At 40.6% G+C, this 19468-nt stretch overlaps 3 protein-coding genes across 5 annotated transcripts; 1 reads left to right on the top strand and 2 right to left on the bottom strand.

Annotated features, from left to right (window-relative positions):
• Positions 1-1869: 1869 nt before the first annotated feature.
• On the bottom strand, positions 1870-5600 carry LOC133716778 (RNA demethylase ALKBH9B). 2 transcript variants are annotated; one of them, XM_062143438.1, is made up of 6 exons: positions 5291-5600; positions 4458-5024; positions 3455-3540; positions 2925-3235; positions 2693-2764; positions 1870-2609 (listed from the first exon to the last, which is right to left on the bottom strand). In XM_062143438.1, the coding sequence occupies exons 1-6, from the start codon at positions 5463-5465 to the stop codon at positions 2309-2311; spliced, it is 1512 nt and encodes a 503-aa protein (XP_061999422.1). In that variant the 5' UTR covers positions 5466-5600; the 3' UTR covers positions 1870-2308. The 2 variants fall into 2 exon arrangements, with proteins under 2 accessions (XP_061999422.1, XP_061999425.1); XM_062143441.1 differs by lacking the exon at positions 1870-2609 and having other exon boundaries at positions 2689-2764.
• Positions 5601-6576: 976 nt separating this feature from the next.
• Positions 6577-7380, top strand: LOC133716802 (uncharacterized). Its single transcript, XM_062143460.1, has one exon. It carries the CDS (start codon positions 6679-6681, stop codon positions 7213-7215), a length of 537 nt encoding a protein of 178 aa, XP_061999444.1. The 5' UTR covers positions 6577-6678; the 3' UTR covers positions 7216-7380.
• A 108-nt stretch (positions 7381-7488) lies between these two features.
• On the bottom strand, positions 7489-10346 carry LOC133716789 (RNA-binding protein involved in heterochromatin assembly dri1). Of its 2 annotated transcripts, XM_062143448.1 has the most exons (7): positions 9984-10345; positions 9258-9643; positions 9143-9170; positions 8859-8932; positions 8577-8749; positions 8051-8131; positions 7489-7680 (listed from the first exon to the last, which is right to left on the bottom strand). In XM_062143448.1, the coding sequence occupies exons 1-7, from the start codon at positions 10147-10149 to the stop codon at positions 7632-7634; spliced, it is 957 nt and encodes a 318-aa protein (XP_061999432.1). In that variant the 5' UTR covers positions 10150-10345; the 3' UTR covers positions 7489-7631. The 2 variants fall into 2 exon arrangements, with proteins under 2 accessions (XP_061999432.1, XP_061999438.1); XM_062143454.1 differs by lacking the exon at positions 8051-8131 and having other exon boundaries at positions 9984-10346.
• Positions 10347-19468: the final 9122 nt, after the last annotated feature.

Genomic DNA, 19468 nt, shown 5'->3' on the forward strand with positions numbered 1-19468 from the left:
ATTTTGGCCATTAAGCCACAAAAGAATGCAAGTCCAAAGATAAAACATAAAATACAAGGGGGTGGAATTTGCACATCCTAAATTGTAATCTACACTCCTACTATCAAAATTTAATATATTTTATACTTCTTACAACTGCACTTCCTGTTTTGCCCCTTTTTTTCTCTTCTTTATTTTATGTTTTTTTGCAGAGGAAGACACATTTCTCATACACCATTTTCTTCGGGACTGAGTCGAACAGAGCCGAACTGAGAGAATACACAAACCATCACCACCTTAACTAAAGTGGGATTTGGTCAGGACTAAGAGTCAGCTCAGAGCTCATGGGATTTGGATTCCATTTGGAATTTACCTCATGTATTCATTTTTCAACTCTCCAATCTATTAAACCCAGAAACTACAATCGAGGAATTGCAGCCACAAGTGAAGATATAAGTTAATCGTCTCACTTGGTTCTTCAGAGGCATTTCATCGAACACCTGGAGTGCAATTTTCACCTTCACTGATTGTGTTGATAAAAGAGGCCCTTTGATTTGCTTGCATTGAGAAGGGTCTTCCTTAAGCTTCTTCTTCCGGAGTCTCTTCCATAAGCTTTTGAGTCTCACTTTCGGCATTACCATCCTCATCACTGCTAGTGGCTGAAGACCCACTTTCTAGTTCAAAGTCTTGACGTAAAATGTTCAAGGGTACGTCCTCATCTTTGGACTATAAGCAATTGTTTTCATAATTAGAAGTTACAGACAAGTTAGGATGGAGGAGGGGGATAAAGCGTGATGAGGACAGCCTCATTGAACTGAGTTACATATCTCGAAGAGAAGAGGCGTGTTTCATTTTGGATGGAATACAAGGGTTAAAAAAAGGAAGTGTCATACATACAATCATAAAATATATTAAATTTAGAAAGTAGGAGTGCAGATTTCAATTTGGGAAGTGCAAATTTCACTCCCCAAATAGAAATCTAAATATGAAATAGATACAAATTCACACACAATGGAGGCCTTAAAGACCAAATAGATATAAAGTCACACACAAATGAGGCCTAATGTCCAACTTCAAGTCCAGTATACATTAAGAGAAATAAAAAAAAAAAATATTCAGAAGAAATCAAATAAATATTAAGTTTATTGAGCCTCCAACTTCGAGCCTAGTATGCATTGGGAGAAAAGAAAAAAAAAATGTTTAGAAGAAATTAAGCTAAAAAATTGCTATTAATGTGATTCGAACTTGGGTGGGCTTGTATTAAACCAAGCCTGGTAGTCCTTGACATATTTATTCTAGAAATCCCGAGTGGCATCCAAGCTTATATCATAATTCATTTTTACATATATGGCACGTTACAGCTTAGTTTACAACCTTATTTACCTATCATCACAAGTTCACAGTAAATCATTGATATAGATACTACGAGTACATGTGATTTTAAAAGCAAAGCATCATAGTTGATTTTTAATCAATTTCCAAATACTTTCACAAGAATAGAGAGAAGTTGGTGAGTGATGACTAGTCTTGTTTCGTTATTGTATAATACGATCATACTTTAGAGTTTAGACTAAAGTTTACGGTTTACCAAACACTTTCCTCGACTCTTCTATATAGCCCAAGTTCGCTAGGAAGACCAATCTCAAATGGTAAGAAATCCACATGGGAAGCCCAATCTTCAGTTTATTCTACACTGCATGAAGGCACCAAATCTAGGTAGGATTACATTCACATCATAAAAAGAGACGAGATTCAAACACAAACACAAACACAAACTTAAGCTTATGCAAAGAGTCAGAGACAAACACAAACTAGGCTGGGTCAAACCTCCCGGCAACTTGCTCAGGATATTTAGAAACCAAAAATACTCCATATCCCAATTCAACAAAGGAATAGCAACACACTCATTTTGGTCGTATATTAATCACTGAAATATAGAACACCCACAAACAATCAGCTCAAGTTGGTAATCCAATATATAGTACATCTCACTCATGCTTCAAACTCATAAAACCGATATTGCTGACCTGGTTATGCAACCTTATACGTCATACAGGAGTAATCCCATCCCCAAAAAAAATCCCAAAGAAAACTGGAGTGGCATTTGCATAAAGTCAAGACTTATCACTACCTTTGCCTCTGCCTCGGCCTCTTCCTCTGAACATCAACTACGCAAACATGTACATATTGCTCTTGAAAAAGAATAAACCAAAGCACAGAAACGCCTATGTAGACAATTAAAATCCAATCAGGCCCCATATATGCAGCTCTCCAGAAAAAGAAAAAAATGGGCCAACAGCAGAACTTTATCTGATAATGAAGCCACCAACTAGCTCCCCAGATTCCCCCTGCCCCTTCCACGGTTCCACCTACTTCCAGATCCGCGTCCTCTCCAAGTTGAGTCGCGAGGCTCTGAGCGGCTGTAACTTCTCTCATAGGGTCCACTTGTTTCTAGGTTATCTACTCTTCTAGTTGACTGTCTCCTTGTACGTGGTTCACTTCTAGGAGAATGTGACCTATAACTGTTGTCCTCTTCATAGGACAATGGTTGAATCTCTTGCAAATCAGGTTCTGGAGCATACCAAACTGGCCGCTTGGATTCATCCATTCTCCTAAATGTGATTGATATCCTAAGAGATACACAAAGGTGTGAATAACCTGAACAAAGTCATTAGTACAATTACTCTATGAAGACTACAGTTTTGACTCTTACCGCTTCGTAGGTACTGCAGGCACACAATGCTTAGCCACATCAGCACCTCTTCCATTTAAAACCAGAACAGATCTGCAGTGGAAAAGGCTAACTACTAAGATCTAGAGTTCATGGAAATGTTGATGCAAACGTGAAAAATTGATATCATTGTATGCAGTGGCATGCAACAGGTACATGATGACGCTAAACAAGGACAGCAAAAGCACAGACATAATCAGGAAAGCATACTTACCCAACTGGCAAGGGGATTTTAAGTGGGCCCTCAAACTCACCAGCATCAATAATCTTTAAGTTCGTTCCAAAAAGTATATTGCACTCACTAAGAAATGAAACGGTACAAAATGGTCGAACAAAGTCATGGTTGTCAATGTGCGGAGGGATACAGTCCCCTTCCTCGTATATGTTGACAATGCAACTATCAGGTATACATGTCGGAGGAAGCACATGCCATCTAACCAGCCTCCTAATGATAACCTTAAAAAGACTGGGTAAAGGATCTACCATTTCGTCCTGGAGGATACCAGGCGGATTACCATTTTTATCCTGCAACAAGAAGAGCACATAAGAAGCAACATGTAAAACTTAGTCACACTTTATAGTTCTTTTGAACACAGTTTTCTAGCTATTATTATTTGTTCTTTGAGACCTTTCTGTAATTATACAGATACTCACAACACGGCATTGTCAACTAAGAAAAAGAAGTATATCAGCTAAAATATAAGGTCAACAAATATATACATGTCATCCATTAGAAAGACATACCACTGCATAATTGTAGCAACAACCAAACTGAATGGTTACACGACCCTTGCCCTTCATCCACTTTCGTGGTGCAGTAAAAGTTCGTGCTGCAAGAAGTTAATAGGTTAGCAAATAGCATGTACATTTCAGTGATTTCAGTCATTTCACAACTAAGGAAATGAAATCCGCACATGAGAACTGGAAATGAAATTTAGAGAAATCTTAAGAGTATGATTCAAGTCTCCTATATTTGTATGCACCAAATAGCCAAATTATAGGGATAGATAGATAAAATAAAATTATTAAATAAAAAAAAATCATGCCGTTTATGCATGTGCAACATACTAGCAAAAGAATCTATTAGTTTGGATGGATTTGTATTTGTCAATCAAAAGCAACTAAAAAGTTATATTGGGGGAAAAAAAAAAAAGACCCAGGAAAGATGAAAGTCAATACTAAGTAGTCATTTTGATAACCAATACGGATACTACACATCATTTTATAATAGTTTCAGTTGCTCTATCAGGAATTGGAGCCAAGAATCCTTCTCAACAAGGGGATGCGGCACCATTATGTTACAAGAGCCAAATGAAAACTTGAACGAAATATAGACAAAGTTAAGGACAACCTGAACTTGAAGCCCATAACCATAGAATCATTAAATATGGCAACCACAGCCGTTCAATGGATCAAGCAACAGACTTAACCCGGAAAAATAACTAATCTAGAGAATTCAAATGTCTTTCAAGGCAAGTCACATTTTTTGCAGTAAAGTATTTACACTTTTCAACTCTCTTTTTTTAACTCGATATATAAAGCTCATGTATCAAGTTGTCATCCCTAAAAGGCTAATGTATTAAGTTATATTTAGTTCAGTGTTACCAATGATGTTACCTTCTGCTATGAGTACCATATAAAGATCATGAATCATGCATAAATATCAACGAATCTTACTGGGAGTTATAAATATACTGATAAACACTGCAAATAGAACTCGACTCATTTTCCAAAAGAAAAAACTAACCTTTCAATTCACCATTTCTGCCCTTCTTTTCGAGATCATAAATATAATCAACTATCCTCTTCTGTTCTGCTGCACTGAAGATACCAGTGTGAAGCTCCAGCCCCTCGACAACGTTAACATATTTCCCTTTAAACCTCTCAAGAGATTCAAAATCTTTCTTCCTCTTCACACTCATGAACCTAATGTGCTCCCTCTGCTCCCTCGGCAATGTAGACTTTGTTATCCTCAAGTCACCAGCAGAAGCATTTACACTAACCAACCGCTTATTCAACTCCTCCTCTTCCTCCAGCTCGTCTTCCTGTGCCATATCGGCCCACGACATTCGAGTATTTGAAGTCCCCACAGAGGAGGATTTCGAAACCACGCCACTGGTAGAAGCTTCCTGGTAGGGTTCCGATACCCCGTCCGTCCCCTCCTTCCAACTACCTAGCGAATTCATGTCGTAGTTATCATCATAGTCATCATCCCCATCACCATTATCACTAGCCTCCTGCAATTCCTTGCTCTTTGGTGTCAAACCACTCGAATTCTCATCCGGATTAGGCATCTTAGAATCACCGCTAACTTCTACAAAACCAATCACAGTAAAATCCCAATAAGGCCATGCAACATAACAGCTACAAATTCAAACTCAATTACAGTTATTCAAACACACACACACACACACACACAAAAAGTTAATGAGAATTTCCTTTTCAAGTTTTTACATGATTAATTTCACTGAAATTTCAAATTCAAATTCAAATTCTTTACTGCTCTTAGTTGGATAATTTTCCTAAATCGAAACCATAAAGATTGAGAATTTACAAATTTGTAGCCCTAACCAGGGGTACCTGGGCCGAGAGAGCGGACGCGATCGGCGAGAGCGGTGGCGCAGCCGTGGCAGAGATCTCTGGTGAGGAAAGGAAGCCACGTGGTGAGGAACTCCGACGCGATTCGGAGCTCCGACGGCTGGTAACCGACGAGAAACGGGTCGATGGGTTCGTCTCGGTTGTTGCCGTCAGTCATGGTTCGACTCGGGTCGCTCCGGCGAGTTGGATTTTGCTTGGAGTGGAAGACTAGACGGGTAGACTGACTGAGGCTTTTTCTTCTTTTTTTTTCGTGGAGGTTGGAATCACAAGTTTTCGTGAGTGAGTAAGGGGATGTGGAGGTCTTTTGTGGGTTAGATTTGGATTTTCTAGGGTTTTTGGTGAGGTGGGGTCAGGGTGATGGGAGGAGCATCTTCGATTCGGTTTAAGAGTTCCTGTGCGCGCGGGAGATCGGACACGTGTAGCGTGGTTGGGATAGAAGAACTCCTACCTTTTTATTTTATTTTTTATTTTTTATTTTTTAAATAAAGACCGGTGCGGCTGCTTTCAAGTCTTGATTAATGAAACTGCAAAATACATGGTTGGGATAGAAGAACTCGGCCAAATCATAGACTCTTCCTTTTTTTATTTTTTTATTTATTCTTTTATGAATAATTTTCCCTCCTAGATTAGTAGATTACATTTAAAGCAGAATGTTTGTGACAGTGTTGTGGAGATTTGGGACTTCCTTCTTCTTCTATGGGGCTTTTGGAGTCAAGGTTGTTGGTATTGGTTAGGATGTTCAAAAATTCAACGTGCGGTAGAATGAGACAATTTTCAGTAGGAAAATAAAGATGTTCATTGTCCAACCGGCAAATGAAATATCAGAGGGCAGTGGACGAATGACGTGAAATGGGCATGTGACTATAGGGATGTGGAGGTTCTTTGGTCGCAACCGGTTTTACCTGTATGGCAAAGTTTGCCTTATCAAAGACTTTCTCCACATGATTATAATCGGGCAGTGCATTGTTCAGTTGTGAGCTATGACTTTAATCTCATGTGTGGGATGAGATGGGTTAGCTTGGGTATGCGGTATACAAATTTTATATGTAATGGCTTAAACATTATTAAGCAAAAAATTAAAAAAAGGATTAGCCCGATATTAGGCTATTCTAATTCACTGATCACCACCCCACTCCTAAACTCCCTAGTTATATAGCTAATGAGTAATGAGAGGATTAATTTGTTAGTCCAGTGAGTCAATGCCTCGGTCCTTTTTATGGTGTGAAGCCCATTTAAAGCCCAACTGAACTATTCTTAAGCACTTGGCAGCTTCTATCCTCAGACGTCTGAGGAAAAAGGAATGAAAGGATAAAGCCGAGGATAAGCAAATTCATCCACTCGCTGCTGCAGCTTCAACTCCTGCAACAACAATGGAAGCCAAACTCCTCCATCTCCTCGCTTCAAAACCAGTTGCACCACCCAACCTCGCCCTCGCCCTCGCCAAACCTACCTGTAACCACATCTTCCCACCCACCCGGCCGCACCATCTCAGAATCACTCCTATCTGCAGTAGCAGTGATGGTGGCAGCAGTACTAGCCCCGACACTACTGACAGAAACAGCGCGCCAACGCCGACAGACACCGTGGGAATACGGTTCAAGAAGAGGTCTAGAAAGAAGGCGAAGCAGCAGAGAGAGCAGAGGGAGGGTGAAGGCAGTGGTGAACGGTTCATCAAGGCTGAAGCTGCTGTTCCGAAGAAGTGGGAGGAAATGAGCCTGGGGGAACAGGCCTTGGAGCTTTACTTGGGGGAGAAGGGTTTGCTGTATTGGATAAACAAGTTTGCTTATGCTTCCATCTTCATTGTTATCGGAGCTTGGATTCTCTTCAGGTTCGTCGGGCCAGCGCTTAACCTTTACCAGTTGGACTCGGCTCCTCTTTCTCCTTCTGCCATCCTCAAGGGTTCCTGAGCTGAGATTCACATTTCATCAATACAACCACAAACACAAGAAATGAAGTCAATCGTCTAAACCCAGTTTCCTTTTCTCTTTTTCCAAAGAGATTTTGTACTTTTGGTTTTGATATGATGATCTTATACCAGACTTTGTTCAATCTCAAGTGGACGATTCAAAATCTATTTAGTTAAGCTACAAAAATGTGTCTGTGTTTTCAAATATGTAGTACAAATTTCTCAATTCAGAGGAATTCATCAACTCGTAAATTACATCCTTGGCTACTAAAGATTGATATATCAATCTACTATCTTTATATCCCATAGAGATCTAAAAGTGTACATGACCTTGTTCATCTTTCCCTCCACAAAGTACAAGAGGCAAAACTGAAACAAAATTTCAATAGTATTCATACTACTTTTTAGTTTTGAAGACTACATGACATTGACTGGCTGAGCAGCTGCATCTCTTTCGGTCTTGCATCTGCAGGAAAACAAGAGTTTCAAAATTTAGAGCAGATTCTACCGTACAATGCAGATCATTTACATGGTGCAGTATATAGTACATTCGTTAATTGCAAAGAATGAAATACTGAATATTTAATTTCAAACTATTGGTCTACGATTTTGAAATTTCTGTTCTTAATACTAGAACATAGCAAAAGAAGAATTGAGAAAGAGGTTTCATTAGTCCCAAGCCAAGAATAATCAGGCAAAAATCATTAGGATGTATTATTAATGCCATAAGAAGGGAAAAACCACTACTTAATACAAAGTTGGTAAAATCCAAGAATACGATATTATGATTGAAGTAATGAATGTCAATGTTTAGTTATGCATAGTGAACAGGCTACCTATTGCAACTTAATCGAGATGCATAATTGTGATTGTCGCAATTTGTGCACATCCAATCCCCATTACGCCATTGCTTTGCTCTGCTAAGTCAATTAAATACAAGTAAGAAAACCTGGTCACAGAAGCTGATTTAAAATCCCACAAAAAGATGATTCTGTGGGAAAACTACAGACTCATCATAATTTACATCACCCAGATAAGATGTAAATTAGGATATTCCACCACTGAATCTCCACAGTCAAAAGTGAACACCCAAAAGGCAAGACTAAAGTGGCTATCTTGTGATTTCAGATTGTGAGATCCATATTAAAAAAATATGTGAACTAAACTGAAAACAGAAGAACATGAAAATATTGTTTTATATTCATTTAAGACTTATAGAATGTTATTAAAAAGATCTGCAATTGTTAAAAAAAAAAAAAAAAAAAGATTAAAAAGATCTGCATATTAAAAACATTGTTTAAAGAAATGGAAGCTGTTGCTCGAGTATGCATATGTAAAAGGTAAAGCTGATTGCAAACTTACCCTTTCCCAAAGAGTGTAGGTGTCGTTGCATGCTGTGTTAATGGCATGGGGACTTGCAAATTTGGAGTCCCAACTGAGCTCAGACCAGGATAATGACCATAAGGTCCAGCTATGGGGTGACCCCTGGCCCCTACCACCTCAAACCCAGGATAAGATTGCTGCTGCCCAATTGCCTGCAAATTGTGAGCAGAATAAGGAGAGGAGGAGCATAGGACATAAGACATTGTATCTTAATTACCATTTTGGAATCTAAGATGCCATAAAGTAGTAAATGGTCCTTACATGTCCCAAGTTCAATCTCTTGTTATCCCAGTCGTTAACAAACTCTTCAGATGCTAACCGTTTGATTCCAAGAGCTTTATACAGAAAAAGAGGTACAAAAATAAGTGACAATAGTTACAGACTACGATGCACAGTGCTTAAAAAGAATACCAATTAGACAGACAAAATTTTTTTCCAATCAAGTGTTATATCATATTTTTAAGTAGAAAGATAGAGATTCTCAAGTGCTTCTAAACATATATCTAAAGCAATAAAATAGTTATGCTGGTAAAGACTGATTGTACCTGGAGGAAAGGCATTGCACTTTTTGCACTGCAGATAAAACCAAAGTTGGATCAAATCTCAACAGTTGAGCACATAATAACGTTTCCTTCAAATGTTAATGTAGCATCACCATACCTGGGTACGAGACTGGTAATTATGAAAACCACAGCTACATATCCAGTCACCAGAGCGAAATCCTTTCGGAATCTCATTACCAGGGTTTGCATACGGAAGTCCAGCATTATGGATTCCACCTACGGGCAAAGCAGAACCCGGCTGGACTCCATACTTATCAACCCCTGGCCAGTTCGAGTTCAGAGGAAACGGCTGGTGTGGAGGACCATTCCCCATCACTCCAAAACTCATCTTTGGATCCAATCCTCCTTGGCCTCGGCCCAAATAATTTGAATAAGCCGGGAGAGAAGTTCCGGGCATTGCAATGGCCGGCATTGCCGCTAACTCCTTATTTTGTCCGCACTTTTTGCACTTCTCTCTTGATGCATAATTGTTGTTAGTGCAACCTATTGATCATCCCCATTGCCAAACAACACCCAACCAACAACAACAACCCAACAATGCAGCGAAAGGAAGAACACCCAACAATGCAGCGAAACAAGGAAGAAGCCATGTATACACGCACACCAACCAACCAACCAGTCCATCCCACACCCAAAACACATCACCCAGTTTTCGTCACAAATTCAAAACATAAACACCAAAAAAAAAAAAAAAATCTTTTTTCCATTCCCGTTTCGAATTGTAAAAAACAGATTAGCTGGTAGACAGTAACACTAAGATACAAAAACCCTTAAAACCCTAGAATCATCCCGGAATTGAATATAAAAGAGTGAGAGGGCTAACCGGTGCAGATCCAATCGCCGATACGGGGGAGCCATTTGGAGTCTGCGGGGGTTTTGGTGTCGACGAGGAGACGAGGCTGGCGGCAGCGATTGCAGAAGGATCTGAAGGCGTAGTTTCGGTTTCTGCATCCACCGCATTCCCAATCCCCTTCTCTTCCTTCGGCCATTAGTTTCTTCGGTGTTGCTAATTCCTAGTGTCACTGAGACTGTGACTGAGTTTGGGTAATACTGTAATAAGCTGAAGCTGAAGAAGGAGAAGTGGGAAGAAGGAGAAGGATCCGTACGGAGGTTGTCACTCGATCTCGCGCCCTTGACCTTCTGGATAATATGGGCCAATCGGGGCACCGATTGTAGTATTGGGCCGGAACTCTTCCCTTTTTAACTCAACAGATAAATGCAACAATTTTATTTTGGGTCTTGCTAAATGAACACAGCAAATATCTAAATATACCCGGCAATAAAAAATAGTCTAACTAATTTCCATTTTTAGCCCCATAATTGTACCCAACAATCATCATCCCTCCCCCCCCCCCAACTCTCCATCAGATTTCTCCAACTTGAAATGTAATCACTCTTTTGTTTTTTCTTTTTTGAGAAAAAGAAAATATATTGATTGAAACAATTAGTTACGTACATAAGCAATAAGTATATCAGAGAGCCACTGTAGTCATATCTTTATCCAAACTTGAAATGTAAAAAACAAAAAAGCATTCCTCACTAACATGTGCGCTGCCTGATTACATTTTCTAGGACAATATATACAAATTAACTATTAAAAGGAAGAGGTGAAACATTATTTTCACCTCTTCAATTAAGACACTTTCTACCGAAAGATCAACCCCTTTTTTGTTTAAATCAAAGACCACGAACAAGGAATCCAATTCCAGGATGATTTTGAAAGATTGAAATCTAGCTTGAAGCAGTGCTTGAAGTCCCAAAGCAGCAGCATATAGTTCAACATCCTTCACACTAAAACATCCAACCATTCCTTTAGATACTTGCAAGTAATGATTCACCATTTTCATCCCTTAAAACTGCACCCAAACCCCTTAACTTAAAGAAAGGGGTGTCAGATGGGTAGTTGAATACTTGAATTTTTCAATCTACATGGAAATTGAGGATTTTTTCAACTATGCCTAAACCCTAATTTTTTTTTTCTCCCTCCTTTTGGGTAGCCAATGTTTCAAAAATTGTGATATATACGTTGTCATGTTCTAATGTTATAAAATTTAGAGATTTGAAAACAAGTGAAGTTAGAGATTCATGACTTAAGATGTGGTAGCAAATACTTCTGCTCTCTTGCAAAGCCAAAAACTCCTCCTTGGTTTCTTTGGACACCTTTTTCACAAAGGTTGAACTTGAGGGTAAGGCCTATAAACGCAATCGCCCAAGACTGCAAATTTCCAAGCCCTTAACATTCTGAATAACACACGAATCATGATTCAGCATACGTCTTTTATGAAATAGTGAGATTTTAACCGCACCCATGGCCATAGTTGGAATTTGTCTTCCTTGGAACCAAAGAATTTCTTCCCTGGATTCTCCCTTCAAGTCGGAACAAAAAAGGCCAAAGCAAACACAATCCATCACCTTGCCAATTCCCAAAAAGGGACAAGTACAGCCTTCTGTTTCTCTCTCTACTATTTAAATCCCAACCTCTTCTGCATGGCAGTAACGAATCAACCGTATCATTCTTCAGAATCTTCGGCAGCTCACAATCACAAAGCCCTCGAGTCCTGTCTCCACGTCCTCCAAGAACCGAAACAAACAGTGCCTTCAAAATCTTTAAAAAGCCTTGTACCAAAAAAAAAAAAAAATCTTTAAAAAGCCAAGAACGTCCCCAAATGTCGTTCTAAATGGTTCATGCAAATTCAAAAAAGAAGTTGCGTTGCAGATTTGTGTAAATGGTGGAAGGAGAAGAAAAAGCTTATCACAAAGAGTCGAACACAAGCTGGGGTTGGCGGTTAATTCTGTTACTATATATATCTCTCGTCGCCGCAGCTGCTACCCTCACTCTGCTAAGAAACTTCAACCGCTACTTCCATTCAAGTCAGGTGACTGAGGTCTCGGGTCGACCCGGACCTGTAGTACAAAACTACGCCAACGCTCTTCAACTCGCCACCCAATTATTCGACGCCCAAAAATGTAACCCTTAATTCCCACAAACCCAGTTCTCTCAAAGTTGTGATCTTTCATGTTATTTGATGGTTGGTTATTGTTGTTGTAGCTGGGAAGCTGGTGAAGAACCGGGTCGCGTGGAGAGGGGACTCGGGGCTCCAATATGGGAGTGAGGAGGGGTTGGATTTATCAAAGGGGATGTATGATGCTGGTGATCTTTTAAAGTCACCTCTTCAATTAAGACACTTTCTACCGAAAAATCAACCCCTTTTTTCTTTAAATCAAAGACCACGAACAAGGAATCCAATTCCAGGATGAATTTGAAAGATTAAAATCTAGCTTGAAGCAGTGCTTGAAGTCCCAAAGCAGCAGCATATAGTTCAACATCCTTCACACTAAAACATCCAACCATTCCTTTAGATACTTGCAAGTAATGATTCACCATTTTCATCCCTTAAAACTGCACCCAAACCCCTTAACTTAAAGAAGGGGTGTTCAGAAGAACCTCTTCTCGTGAGTTCTCTTTTGTTATACTCTGAGGAGTCTATTTTCCCCTTGTGGTTAGATTCAAGAGCTTCTGTCTCTTTACATATAATGGCTTCTACCTCACACTGTGAAGAGGAAATTCCTTTTCATGATGAAGAGACCATTGAGGCTATGTCCATCAACTTTGAACAAAGTGTTGACTTTGTAGATCTGGAGTATGGTATCAATTTACTGGGTTTCTTAATTGCTGATGAAGAGCCGGGCTTGGGTGGTATCAAGGCAGCACTCATGGGTATTTGGAAAACCCTAGGCCAGATCCGAATCATTAGGGTCAAGAGGAATGTTTATACCCTCACTGTGGGCTCAGAGAAACTAGCAAAGAAGTTAATCAATGATAGCCCCTAGAATGTTAAAGGCTACTGCTTCTTAGTCAGACACTGGCCTCTACGCCACTCAATTGAGGAACTTGACCCTCATCGTGCTACTTATTGGATACAAGCTCATGGTATCCCAAGAGATCAGCTATCAGCTACAAATGGAAGGAAGCTAGGTAATATTTTGGGGTCTGTGATAGAGGTGGAAGACCCTTTGGCTGCAGGCAATAGGGGGTTCCTGAGGCTCAGAGTGGATTTTGACACGAGAAAACCACTGGCAACCTTCTGTCAACTACCTAGAGATCATTCCCATACTACCAAAATCCGGCTCAAGTATGAAAACTTAAAGTGCTTTTGCTTTAAGTGTGGAAGGTTAGGCCATCTGATTACAACTTGCAGATATCAGGTAAACCCTATACTCTTGAAACTTGGGGTTGTGTATGATAACTCCTTAGTAGCTGAGCCCCTGCAGAAGCCGGTTTTCACTCAAGATCATTTCCCACAGGAATTTCCATATGCTCCGACGACCGGAATATTCTGTCGGAGCAGAAGGGAAATTTCAAACAAATTCAAATACATGGGAGACAGGGTGGATGTGACAGGTACTCACAGAGATGGTGACGGTACAAACACTGATCTCTGCTCACAAAACGATGGTGACGTTTCTTCAAGGTCACAGTCAACAAACTGTAATCTATCTTTGTCCTCAAACGGGGTACAAAAGACAAATTCTCAGAAAAGGTGGGTGGACATGTGGGATCCTGACACACATGGGTCTCTGTTCCGCAATGGGAGTATCACTGTAGCTATGAATGGGCTTAACCTAAAGCCCAACACTTGGGATGACCCAGAATGCATTCCACCATGGGCTTTTAAAAAGAAGGATGATTTTCTTAAGGCCAACCCTATGTTCCCTGTTCCTGGCTATGTGGAAGTTGATTTGGAAGCACGTGCTACCAAACCCAATAGTGGAAATTTGCAGATTGTTGAGTTGAATCAAAGTGACCAGCTGACTCCCCTGGATTCCCCCGTGGAAACTACAAAAAAAAAAAGATTGGTGAGTTCCCCTGTTGACACACCGACTTACCTGAAGAGTAAAAGGCCAAAATTGCCTCTTAGCCCTGAGCTCAAACTACCAAATACTAGAAACAGAGGGAGAGGAAGGGGAAGGGGAACAAGGGAGAATGAGAAGAGGAAACTTGAAGGGGTAGATGGGCAAACGGAGACTGAGGGGAGTAAAAGGGCAAGTAAAAGAGGCAGAGGTTCTAGGGGTGGTAAAGGTGGAAGGGGTAGAGGAGCTCGCTCTTGCAATAAGGGCCAGGATGCGGATATTTGTGAAGGTTCTATGCTCAGTGGAACCTCCACGACTGAACAAGGGATTGTGCCTTGTCCAAATGAAGGTATCGAAGATTTAACCCACCTTCAGGGCTGTGGCGGCTGGCCGAATCCAGCTGCAAGGTCTCAATGATACTTCTGGCTTGGAACTGTCAAGGCTTGGGGAAGTCTTTGACAATTAAAACACTGAGGGAACTCACCCACTCCCACTCCCACAATCCAAATTTTGTTTTCTTATCTGAGACACATCAAGGCAACTACTATGTAGATAGAATTCGGAGACGTTTTGGCTTTAGTAAAGGCTACACTGTTGAACCTATTGGCACTGCTGGTGGGCTCACTCTTTGGTGGAAACCTGATTACAAAGTTGATGTCATAGACTACTCCACGCATTTCATTGATACCATTATCTCAAAAACTGGAGAGATTACCAGTTGTAGGATTACATGGATGTATGGAGGACCCTACGGAGCGGATAAAGAGATCTTTTGGAACTCCTGGAATAATCGTAATAAGCTGAAGCTGAAGAAGGAGAAGTGGGAAGAAGGAGAAGGATCCGTACGGAGGTTGTCACTCGATCTCGCGCCCTTGACCTTCTGGATAATATGGGCCAATCGGGGCACCGATTGTAGTATTGGGCCGGAACTCTTCCCTTTTTAACTCAACAGATAAATGCAACAATTTTATTTTGGGTCTTGCTAAATGAACACAGCAAATATCTAAATATACCCGGCAATAAAAAATAGTCTAACTAATTTCCATTTTTAGCCCCATAATTGTACCCAACAATCATCATCCCTCCCCCCCCCCCAACTCTCCATCAGATTTCTCCAACTTGAAATGTAATCACTCTTTTGTTTTTTCTTTTTTGAGAAAAAGAAAATATATTGATTGAAACAATTAGTTACGTACATAAGCAATAAGTATATCAGAGAGCCACTGTAGTCATATCTTTATCCAAACTTGAAATGTAAAAAACAAAAAAGCATTCCTCACTAACATGTGCGCTGCCTGATTACATTTTCTAGGACAATATATACAAATTAACTATTAAAAGGAAGAGGTGAAACATTATTTTCACCTCTTCAATTAAGACACTTTCTACCGAAAGATCAACCCCTTTTTTGTTTAAATCAAAGACCACGAACAAGGAATCCAATTCCAGGATGATTTTGAAAGATTGAAATCTAGCTTGAAGCAGTGCTTGAAGTCCCAAAGCAGCAGCATATAGTTCAACATCCTTCACACTAAAACATCCAACCATTCCTTTAGATACTTGCAAGTAATGATTCACCATTTTCATCCCTTAAAACTGCACCCAAACCCCTTAACTTAAAGAAAGGGGTGTCAGATGGGTAGTTGAATACTTGAATTTTTCAATCTACATGGAAATTGAGGATTTTTTCAACTATGCCTAAACCCTAATTTTTTTTTTCTCCCTCCTTTTGGGTAGCCAATGTTTCAAAAATTGTGATATATACGTTGTCATGTTCTAATGTTATAAAATTTAGAGATTTGAAAACAAGTGAAGTTAGAGATTCATGACTTAAGATGTGGTAGCAAATACTTCTGCTCTCTTGCAAAGCCAAAAACTCCTCCTTGGTTTCTTTGGACACCTTTTTCACAAAGGTTGAACTTGAGGGTAAGGCCTATAAACGCAATCGCCCAAGACTGCAAATTTCCAAGCCCTTAACATTCTGAATAACACACGAATCATGATTCAGCATACGTCTTTTATGAAATAGTGAGATTTTAACCGCACCCATGGCCATAGTTGGAATTTGTCTTCCTTGGAACCAAAGAATTTCTTCCCTGGATTCTCCCTTCAAGTCGGAACAAAAAAGGCCAAAGCAAACACAATCCATCACCTTGCCAATTCCCAAAAAGGGACAAGTACAGCCTTCTGTTTCTCTCTCTACTATTTAAATCCCAACCTCTTCTGCATGGCAGTAACGAATCAACCGTATCATTCTTCAGAATCTTCGGCAGCTCACAATCACAAAGCCCTCGAGTCCTGTCTCCACGTCCTCCAAGAACCGAAACAAACAGTGCCTTCAAAATCTTTAAAAAGCCTTGTACCAAAAAAAAAAAAAAATCTTTAAAAAGCCAAGAACGTCCCCAAATGTCGTTCTAAATGGTTCATGCAAATTCAAAAAAGAAGTTGCGTTGCAGATTTGTGTAAATGGTGGAAGGAGAAGAAAAAGCTTATCACAAAGAGTCGAACACAAGCTGGGGTTGGCGGTTAATTCTGTTACTATATATATCTCTCGTCGCCGCAGCTGCTACCCTCACTCTGCTAAGAAACTTCAACCGCTACTTCCATTCAAGTCAGGTGACTGAGGTCTCGGGTCGACCCGGACCTGTAGTACAAAACTACGCCAACGCTCTTCAACTCGCCACCCAATTATTCGACGCCCAAAAATGTAACCCTTAATTCCCACAAACCCAGTTCTCTCAAAGTTGTGATCTTTCATGTTATTTGATGGTTGGTTATTGTTGTTGTAGCTGGGAAGCTGGTGAAGAACCGGGTCGCGTGGAGAGGGGACTCGGGGCTCCAATATGGGAGTGAGGAGGGGTTGGATTTATCAAAGGGGATGTATGATGCTGGTGATCTTTTAAAGTCACCTCTTCAATTAAGACACTTTCTACCGAAAAATCAACCCCTTTTTTCTTTAAATCAAAGACCACGAACAAGGAATCCAATTCCAGGATGAATTTGAAAGATTAAAATCTAGCTTGAAGCAGTGCTTGAAGTCCCAAAGCAGCAGCATATAGTTCAACATCCTTCACACTAAAACATCCAACCATTCCTTTAGATACTTGCAAGTAATGATTCACCATTTTCATCCCTTAAAACTGCACCCAAACCCCTTAACTTAAAGAAGGGGTGTTCAGAAGAACCTCTTCTCGTGAGTTCTCTTTTGTTATACTCTGAGGAGTCTATTTTCCCCTTGTGGTTAGATTCAAGAGCTTCTGTCTCTTTACATATAATGGCTTCTACCTCACACTGTGAAGAGGAAATTCCTTTTCATGATGAAGAGACCATTGAGGCTATGTCCATCAACTTTGAACAAAGTGTTGACTTTGTAGATCTGGAGTATGGTATCAATTTACTGGGTTTCTTAATTGCTGATGAAGAGCCGGGCTTGGGTGGTATCAAGGCAGCACTCATGGGTATTTGGAAAACCCTAGGCCAGATCCGAATCATTAGGGTCAAGAGGAATGTTTATACCCTCACTGTGGGCTCAGAGAAACTAGCAAAGAAGTTAATCAATGATAGCCCCTAGAATGTTAAAGGCTACTGCTTCTTAGTCAGACACTGGCCTCTACGCCACTCAATTGAGGAACTTGACCCTCATCGTGCTACTTATTGGATACAAGCTCATGGTATCCCAAGAGATCAGCTATCAGCTACAAATGGAAGGAAGCTAGGTAATATTTTGGGGTCTGTGATAGAGGTGGAAGACCCTTTGGCTGCAGGCAATAGGGGGTTCCTGAGGCTCAGAGTGGATTTTGACACGAGAAAACCACTGGCAACCTTCTGTCAACTACCTAGAGATCATTCCCATACTACCAAAATCCGGCTCAAGTATGAAAACTTAAAGTGCTTTTGCTTTAAGTGTGGAAGGTTAGGCCATCTGATTACAACTTGCAGATATCAGGTAAACCCTATACTCTTGAAACTTGGGGTTGTGTATGATAACTCCTTAGTAGCTGAGCCCCTGCAGAAGCCGGTTTTCACTCAAGATCATTTCCCACAGGAATTTCCATATGCTCCGACGACCGGAATATTCTGTCGGAGCAGAAGGGAAATTTCAAACAAATTCAAATACATGGGAGACAGGGTGGATGTGACAGGTACTCACAGAGATGGTGACGGTACAAACACTGATCTCTGCTCACAAAACGATGGTGACGTTTCTTCAAGGTCACAGTCAACAAACTGTAATCTATCTTTGTCCTCAAACGGGGTACAAAAGACAAATTCTCAGAAAAGGTGGGTGGACATGTGGGATCCTGACACACATGGGTCTCTGTTCCGCAATGGGAGTATCACTGTAGCTATGAATGGGCTTAACCTAAAGCCCAACACTTGGGATGACCCAGAATGCATTCCACCATGGGCTTTTAAAAAGAAGGATGATTTTCTTAAGGCCAACCCTATGTTCCCTGTTCCTGGCTATGTGGAAGTTGATTTGGAAGCACGTGCTACCAAACCCAATAGTGGAAATTTGCAGATTGTTGAGTTGAATCAAAGTGACCAGCTGACTCCCCTGGATTCCCCCGTGGAAACTACAAAAAAAAAAAGATTGGTGAGTTCCCCTGTTGACACACCGACTTACCTGAAGAGTAAAAGGCCAAAATTGCCTCTTAGCCCTGAGCTCAAACTACCAAATACTAGAAACAGAGGGAGAGGAAGGGGAAGGGGAACAAGGGAGAATGAGAAGAGGAAACTTGAAGGGGTAGATGGGCAAACGGAGACTGAGGGGAGTAAAAGGGCAAGTAAAAGAGGCAGAGGTTCTAGGGGTGGTAAAGGTGGAAGGGGTAGAGGAGCTCGCTCTTGCAATAAGGGCCAGGATGCGGATATTTGTGAAGGTTCTATGCTCAGTGGAACCTCCACGACTGAACAAGGGATTGTGCCTTGTCCAAATGAAGGTATCGAAGATTTAACCCACCTTCAGGGCTGTGGCGGCTGGCCGAATCCAGCTGCAAGGTCTCAATGATACTTCTGGCTTGGAACTGTCAAGGCTTGGGGAAGTCTTTGACAATTAAAACACTGAGGGAACTCACCCACTCCCACTCCCACAATCCAAATTTTGTTTTCTTATCTGAGACACATCAAGGCAACTACTATGTAGATAGAATTCGGAGACGTTTTGGCTTTAGTAAAGGCTACACTGTTGAACCTATTGGCACTGCTGGTGGGCTCACTCTTTGGTGGAAACCTGATTACAAAGTTGATGTCATAGACTACTCCACGCATTTCATTGATACCATTATCTCAAAAACTGGAGAGATTACCAGTTGTAGGATTACATGGATGTATGGAGGACCCTACGGAGCGGATAAAGAGATCTTTTGGAACTCCTGGAATAATCGTAATTGGAATGATGGTACCCCATGGTTGATCATTGGTGATTTAAATGAGATTATGGGTCAGCATGAAAAACTT

The sequence above is a fragment of the Rosa rugosa genome, chromosome 1, assembly GCF_958449725.1.
Source record: "Rosa rugosa chromosome 1, drRosRugo1.1, whole genome shotgun sequence".
NCBI lineage: Eukaryota > Viridiplantae > Streptophyta > Magnoliopsida > Rosales > Rosaceae > Rosa > Rosa rugosa.